This window comes from Delphinapterus leucas, chromosome 6 (assembly GCF_059928025.1).
Source record: "Delphinapterus leucas isolate spDelLeu-1000000601 "Yukka" chromosome 6, BTC_Dleu_Yukka2, whole genome shotgun sequence".
In the NCBI taxonomy this organism is placed as follows: Eukaryota; Metazoa; Chordata; class Mammalia; order Artiodactyla; family Monodontidae; genus Delphinapterus; species Delphinapterus leucas.
The window spans coordinates 23133502-23140912 of record NC_143134.1 but is presented as its reverse complement, the minus strand read 5'-3'; the positions used below and the strand labels follow the sequence as shown (position 1 = coordinate 23140912).

Genomic DNA, 7411 nt, shown 5'->3' with positions numbered 1-7411 from the left:
ACCAGAGAGAAAGATTCTAGAAGGTTCCAGTCATCAGCCCCGGCTCCCATGAGCTTATCTAATCTGTTCACCTAATCTCTCTGGCAGTTTGAGGCTCCCAGAAGGGTGGAGGAGAATCCCTAGAACCACAGTAGAATTCTCTGAGAACCAGAGTAAACACTCAACATTGAGTTTGAAACGCCAGAACCCACACGAAATTCTAACCAACTTCTAAGAACACCAGACTCCATGTTTCCACGGTGAGGGGTTTCAGAGCAAGAACCACAAAAACCAGGCGTAACAACCTATCAAACCAACCACCAGCCAGAAACAAAACAAGACAAAAAACAGGCCAAACCAAAACTTTATGCTATGAAAACAAGAAATAAAATAAGGAGATTTATAGGCCGGCTGATTGTCAGCAAACACAATATATTTACTGTATTAGCATTTGCTCACAGTGCAAATGGTACAACATTACACCATTTCAATATTTCAGTTTTTAAAAATGCTGTTTTCATTAACTATATTATATTGGCATAACAATGTGACAAAGGAGCAAATGAAATGTTGGTGAAGAATTTCACCTTTTCACGATAACAAGCATATTTTTTTAACCTTAGTATAAGGTACTATAAATCCAAGAAATAAAAACATCCACAAAATATATTACATCTGGTTTGTCTTTTTCTAAGTACTCAACTTTATACAAAAGTCTTTCAAAAAATATCATTCCCCATAGGTTTTCCTGTTTAAAACCTGATTTTTTTCTCTCAGTTCACATAAGTTAGAGTGCATTTTCTTTTGCTGTTTTTTTCTTAAAACATGCAGACATATAAAAAATCTGGATAGCACAACCTTTTGGCAACAAAGCTATTTTTCTCTTAGTTTAGCTTAAATGTCTGAGAACAGTTTTATTAAAACAAAGGAAAACTCAGAGTTATCATGCAGTGACATGCATATACCAGAAGGAGTAAGGAAAAAATATTAAAGGATATCTGATTCCTCCTTCCAGCTTTGAAGTGACCAAAATTTTTGTTTTTAATAATCATCACATTATAAAAAGTATTCAGCAAAATACTGTCTCTGCAAAGAAAGATTTTACCCTTCAGCTGAAAAAATATGGGCCCTCCCGGCAAACTTCATCCACTTCTCTCTCCTTCTACAAAAAGTCCAAGTACCTGGAAGTCCACAGTCCCCTGCTCTTTGATTTTTTCCCCCCTTTCACTAGACTCCTTTAGTATTATCTATCCGCCACCAAAAAAAACGGTGCTTCTTTAAAAAAAAAAAAAAGTGGGAAATGCATAAAGTGACTTTAAAAACAGACATTCTGTAAACTCCAGACCTTTGTTCTTTCTCTCTGGGCAGCTTACTGACCACAGGAGAAATAACGCTAACAGGGAACAGTACATTCAGGCAAGACTGCGCTGGAAGCTGTGTCAGAGAGTAACCTTCCCTACTACTCCACTTCCAAAGAGTCACCCCTGTGTGGAGGAGGCTGGGGAGAGGGGGTGCCTGAGAAGAGGTGAGGTAGGGCGGGGAGAAGGTGAGACTGGGGTATGGAGAAGATGTGCCTCATTCATCAACATGGATTAATGCAAACATCCCCATAGCTTTGAGGAAAATTTGGACAGAAATGTGTGTATATGTGTGTGTATGGATGCATATATACATACTCACACACACATACACACATGTAGATATAATCTCATCAGTTAAATTTTTCATAAAAAATAAATCATTTAAAGCTGTAAATGCCTACAAATTCTCTTTATTCCGGTGCACTGCACTGGATAGCCAAGTGCCTTAGAGATTTTATTTTACTAGGAATACATATTGTGTGCATGTTATATATAAATGTATATATGTGTGTGTGTGTGTAGACACACATATATACATACATACACACACACACCATATTCATAAATTTGAATTCTACCTGTTGTGTTGGTGATGACAAAGAGAGAGAGGAAAAAAAGGCTGCATTCCCATTAATCGTGGGAAGAGAAATGGGTATGTGAGTGAGAGAACAAAAAGATGGCAAAATGGGGTGGTTGGTTGAGGCCTGCCTTTTTGGAAAAAGATTTGGAAAGAGATGGGAAGAGGCTTAGAGGGGAGAAGGGAGAGGAAGGGGGAAAAAGGGCAGAGGGCAAACTCAGGAACAGAGATTTTAAAATCTCTGGGGCCGAGGAAACACATTTGTTTTAAAGGCAGGTTCAGTGATGGCTGCTTCTTCTCCCCGAAGATCAAACTGCCCTGAGGCCTTGAGAGGGAAGCGCTCGGAAAAGGAGGGATTCTGAGGGGCCAAACCCTAAGCGGCGGTAGCAGCACCGCGGCGGCGGCACCCGAGGCATTTCTGTAAGAAACATTATTTCGGAGCAGATGGAAGACCGTCTCGTCCCGCCACGTGCAGGCCCCCAGCGGCCTGGGGACCCGAGGTGGGGAAGAGTTTGGGGTGGACATAGCCCAGTTCAGCTCAAGAGTCTCGCACACACACGTACGAGCGCGCGCGCGCGCGCACACACACACACACACAGAAACACACACGCACACATACACTCACGCGAGCACGCACACTCGCGCGCATCCCCGCACGCAGGCGCGCGTGCGTGCGGCGGGCAGCAAGCTCTGCGCTTTGGTGCGCTCCTTACCCCCTCCCCCTCTCGGGTCTTCGATGGGGAACCGAGGGAGACGTAGGGGGAACCGTGAGGTGCTTGGGTCCAGCGAGGCTTGGGCGGGCCCAGCCTTCAGTCCCCCGCAGGTCCTTGGCCCGGCCCGGCGGCCCCTGGATCAAGACGATCCCAACTGAACAAAGCGGGCTAGACGCCACCTTTCCGCCCCCACGCCTTGGCTAATGGGGGGCAGCAAGGGGAAGGCGCCTCCTGCCCTGGCCCCCGACCGTTGGCCGGTGTGAAAGGGTGGAAACGGGGGACAGCGAAGGGAAACAAGGGGCCTTACGTCCATGGAGAGGCCAGGGCGCGGCCCCTGCGCCTCCGTGGCTAGCTTTCCGGCTGCATTCAGGCCAGCAGCCGGGAGACACTGAAGGGGAAAAGTATGATCTGGGGGCCCGAGCCTCAGGCGCAGGTGGTGACCACAGGGGCCAGGGACACCGGGGCCGCCGAGGACGCAGAAGGCGCACCCCCCTTCTCCGCCTTCTTCTCCTTTTGCTTGAGGTGGATTTTGGCGTGGCGCTTGCGCTCGTCGCTGCGCGCAAACTTGCGCCCGCAGAATTCGCAGGCAAAGGGCTTCTCGCCCGTATGCGTGCGGATGTGAGTGGTAAGGTGGTCGCTGCGGCTGAAGCTCCGCATGCAGATCCGGCACTGGAAGGGCTTGTGGCCCGTGTGGATGCGCAGATGCCGGGTCAGCTCGTCCGAGCGGCTGAAACGGCGGTCGCAGCCCTCCGCCGGGCACGCGTGGGGCCGCTCGTGTAGCGGGGTCTTGCTGGGTCGGTTGGGGTACTTGCGGGGCCGGATGGGCTTGAGCGTGAGCGGCGGCTGGGGCAGGCTGCCAAAGCCCGGGTGGATCTGCTTGTCTTTGAATGCCTTGATGGTCTCCAGGGGGGTAATAGGGGGCGGGTTGACCCGGATGGGGTCCATGCCCTGGAAGGGCTTGTGCTCCGGAATGGAGCCCATGTCGTTGGGGTGGTGGTATAGGTTGTAGTCAGGAATCATGGGGAAGAGATTGCTGTCCAAGGCCGGTTTGGCCGATTGGTAATCCTGGGGGGAATAGGCGAGCCCGGGGTTGCCCTGGGGATCGTGGAAAGACACAGGCTCCGAGTAGAGATCACTGCAGTTAGAATAGGGGGGCAGCGCCGGATACATGGCCTCCACTTCCCCCTGCGGCGGCTGCACCATGCTGGCTGTGGAGGTTTGCGTGCTGAGTGCCCCAGAGGCCGGGGGCACCCCCAAGATGCCGGCGCTCATGAGGCTAATGATGTTGTCCTGGCACCAGTTGGAAGGGGAGTCAAAGGCGAACTTTCCCAAGTAGGTCACGGTCTTGTTGCCAGGGGCTGGCTGGAAGGAGCCCGAATAAGAGAGTTCCGGGTTGGGCTTCTCGTTGGTCAGACCGATGTCCATCACATTCTCTGCGGAGAGCGGGGGAGAGAGGGGAGGGGTGAGTGAAGCCGAGTCGGCTCCCAGGCAGGGGCGCCCAGGTCCTTGCCCAGGTGTGGAGGTGCGGCCGGGTGGAGTGCGCAGCGTATGGGGTAGGCTGCGCCAGGCGCAAAGCGGGCGGTGCCGCGCTCCCGGGCGCAACCTGGATACAGGAAAATACTACTGATCGGGGTGTGGAGTGGCTGCTGCACACACACCGCACACGCCGTACACACACACACACACACACACACACAGGCGCGAGCGCGAGAAGCATTGTTGTTATTCCCGAGGGGAGGCGGGCAGGTAGCTGCGGCTACAGGTAGTTTCAGACCCGAAGCGCGCCGGGCTCTCGCTCTCCAGCGTACACAACTCGGCCTCTTCCCCTAGCGCTGTCCGCGCCGGACCCCGCGCCTCTCCTGCCCCGACGAAGCCCCCGGTGCGCACTGCGCCCGGGGAGCTGACCCGGAGTGCTCCGACGCTTTGTCCGCGGCGCGTAGAGGGGTGCTGTCCGCAAAGGGAGCTCTCCCGCCGCCTCCCCCAGCCCCAGCCTCCTCCGGGCCTGAGGGAGCTTTCGGCTTTTGCTGGAGGGGGAAAGCCCAGCCTCAGCTTAGCGAGAGTGGAGGGCGGCGGAAAACCGGCCGGTGTCTCCATGGCGGGAGTGGCCGCTCTTCCCAAGCTCCTCGGTCCGGGGATCGTCCCCTGTGGCAGCCCCCGCGCGGGTGGGCCCCCACCTTCTCCCCTCCCCGCCGTCCCCACACCCCCACGGCTTTGCTGAAAGCCCTGGAAAGGCAGCGTCGCAGTACCTCTCCCACCGCGGGGACTCCACGCCGCACATGGCTCCATCCCGGGTGGGAGGCTGAGGGAGTAAGGGGGGAGAGCGCGGGTGAAAAGGGACGTTGGGCTCCTCCTGGGAAAGGAGGCGACAGCATTACGCCTTGCGCGCAGCCCGGCGATCGCGCCCCCTAAGTGGAGAACCCCAGAGCCGCTTGCACCTACCTCCCTTCGGTCGGCGGCTGCCCCCACCCGGGAGAACCGAAGCCTCTACCGTGGCGTCGCCAACCGAGCCTTCCCGATCGGGGAGGGCGGGAGGAGTGGGTGGGAAAAGCAACTCGCCCCCCGGAAAATTCCCAGCGCGCCCCCCATATCTCCATCCATCCATCCATCCATCCATCCATCCACCTATCCATCCATCCATCCATCCATCCATCCATCCATCCATCCATCCATCCATCATCGCTAGCTCGTTCCCTCCTCCTCTTCCTCTCTCCCTTTCCTTCCTCGCCGCCTCCCCGCCGCCCTTACCTGTAGCCATCTGATTGTAATGGGCTACCGAGTCGCTGCTGCCAGAAAAGAGGTTGAGCGCGCTGGGGATCTCCTCGGGGTACAGATTGTCAGGCAGTTGGTTTAGCAAACTGCTCATGGTCACCGGCAGCTTCTCGGCGAGTTTGCCGGTCATAGCACTCCCGAGCTGCCGCCGCCGCCGCCGCCGCCACCGCCGCCGCTCGCTCTTAACGCAGCTTCCAGGCAAGCGGCATCGGAGAGGCGATCCGTGGTGCAGGGGAAAAGCATGCGAGAGGGAAAGTTCGGGAGGAGGGGGGAGGGAAGAGGGGAAGGGGTGGGCCTGGGGAGGGGATCTTCTCTTTTTGGGGGGTGGGTGGGAGAGAGGGCAAAGGAGGGTAATCCTCTTGGGCGCCTCAGCTGGTGCCGTAAGAGGCTGGGTCGTGGCGTGGGGGGGGGCGTGTGCGGGGTGGGTGGGTGGGTGCTGGGCTGGGGGGGGATCTCGGCCCAAGGGGGTCGCACGCGGCCTCAGTATTGATATCACAAACAGACGCGCGCCCGCGGCCCCCCCGCCCCCCGATCCGCCACCGCCACCGCCGCCACCGCCGCCACTGCCGCCGCCGCCTCTGCCGCTGCTGCTGCCGCTGCTACCACCACCACCAGCCCCGCAGCTTCCTAGCAAGCTCACTGCTGCCCAAAAGCTCCCAGCCAGGGAACTCCACCAGCCTATTTATCTGAGCCCCGGGAAAGCTCCGTGACGTAGCTGCCCATATATGGACAGACAAAGCCCAGCCGAAGGGGCGCGACGTCACAATGGAAGCTCCTCACAATGGAACATTAGAAAGCAGGAAGCGGGCCGCAGCCAACGTGCGGCGCCCGCACCGCTCGCGGATCTTAAAAAAAAGAGAGAGAGAAAGAGAGAAACAGAAGAGAAGAAGGAAAGAAAATTCGAGAGGAGAGAGGAAAGAGGGGTGTAACTGAACGTGCGGCGTAAAGCACGCAGCGCGGGGGGGAAAGAGCAATAATCGCTTGTGTGTTTATTTGATGTCTGCACTAGGAGAGCGCGCTTGTAGGACAGGGCGCCGTGGGGTGGGGTCGTTCGCAAGTGGCCTCTAACAGACCCCCAGCAGGAAGAAAGAGAATTGAAAACACTCGGCGGGGTCCCTTTGCAGCCTGGGAACTTCTGGGGAACCCGGAAGGTGTGCGCTCCGACCCTGCCCCGGCCGCTCTTCTCGCGTACAGGATCCTGCCTGGCACTGGGACAAAGTCCCTCTGAGGAGGATTCCAGCGGGTCAGGGATCTCTGGTCCAGTATCCCGGGAACTTTTGTGCCGCCCTCCCTCCGATGCGCCGCCCACAGCCCTGCTGCTCCCTGGGCCCCTGACCCTGTGCTGACACCCGGCTGAGCGCAGTGGCTGGGAGATTTCGTAGCTGCATAGCGGCCGCGCGGGAGGCGAGAACTCCTCACCTTGGGAGTCGAGGATGTGCAGTTTTGGTGGTGAAGGAGAAGGAATGAAGTTGAGGGGATAGGGAACACGTGCACCAAACCCTCCATAAATTCCCTAATGGTTCCAAAGCACCCCTTTGGCCACGGGATGGCAGGAGGGCCCAGCAGGCCCAGGCGCAGTCGCTGTCTGTTGCTGCCTGAGAAGGGCCCGCCACTGAGTTGCGGCAGCAGCCTGCCGAACCACAGTCTCTGAGCCACCACGGCGACCTCCCCTGCTCTCTACCCTCCCCCTCGCCTTCCACAGGGCTGTCCCCATTGCTGACTGCCGGCGCCCTGCAGTCAAGGGCTGCCTGTTTGCCGACCCCGAGCGCTGTCACCTCCCAGAGAGGCGGTAGATCCCGGGGGCGGCTATGTTCCCCGAGGCCTGTTTTCGGAGCGCGCGCGGCCGGGCCGCGGGAGAGGGAAAGGAGAGGAGGGGGGCGTGGGGGAGCGACCCCGGATCACACCGGCTCAGCGTGGGAGGAGTCCCTCCTCGTTGGCCGTGTGGGCGCAGTGGATCCCGCGTTCCTCGCTGGGGAGTCGGGGTTGGGGGAACGTGCATTTCTCAGGGGGAG

General features: G+C 57.0%; 1 protein-coding gene across 3 annotated transcripts; it reads right to left on the bottom strand.

Moving 5' to 3' along the window:
• Window positions 1-325: 325 nt before the first annotated feature.
• Window positions 326-5955, bottom strand: EGR3 (early growth response 3). 3 transcript variants are annotated; one of them, XM_022562912.1, is made up of 3 exons: window positions 5376-5464; window positions 4877-4929; window positions 326-4063 (listed from the first exon to the last, which is right to left on the bottom strand). In XM_022562912.1, the coding sequence occupies exons 2-3, from the start codon at window positions 4914-4916 to the stop codon at window positions 3054-3056; spliced, it is 1050 nt and encodes a 349-aa protein (XP_022418620.1). In that variant the 5' UTR covers window positions 4917-4929; window positions 5376-5464; the 3' UTR covers window positions 326-3053. The 3 variants fall into 3 exon arrangements, with proteins under 3 accessions (XP_022418620.1, XP_022418619.1, XP_022418622.2); XM_022562911.2 differs by lacking the exon at window positions 4877-4929 and having other exon boundaries at window positions 5376-5955; XM_022562914.2 differs by lacking the exons at window positions 4877-4929; window positions 5376-5464 and adding an exon at window positions 5070-5247.
• Window positions 5956-7411: the final 1456 nt, after the last annotated feature.

What these genes read in the sequence shown, in the direction of transcription:
- EGR3 (XM_022562914.2), bottom strand. Translation starts at nt 5,244, where the DNA reads ATGGATGGATGGATGGATGGATGGAGATATGGGGGGCGCGCTGGGAAT. An exon ending in CAGCCGCCGACCGAAGGGAG is followed by an intron (nt 4,064 to 5,069) that starts GTAGGTGCAAGC and finishes CGCTCTCCGCAG; the next exon opens with AGAATGTGATGGACATCGGT.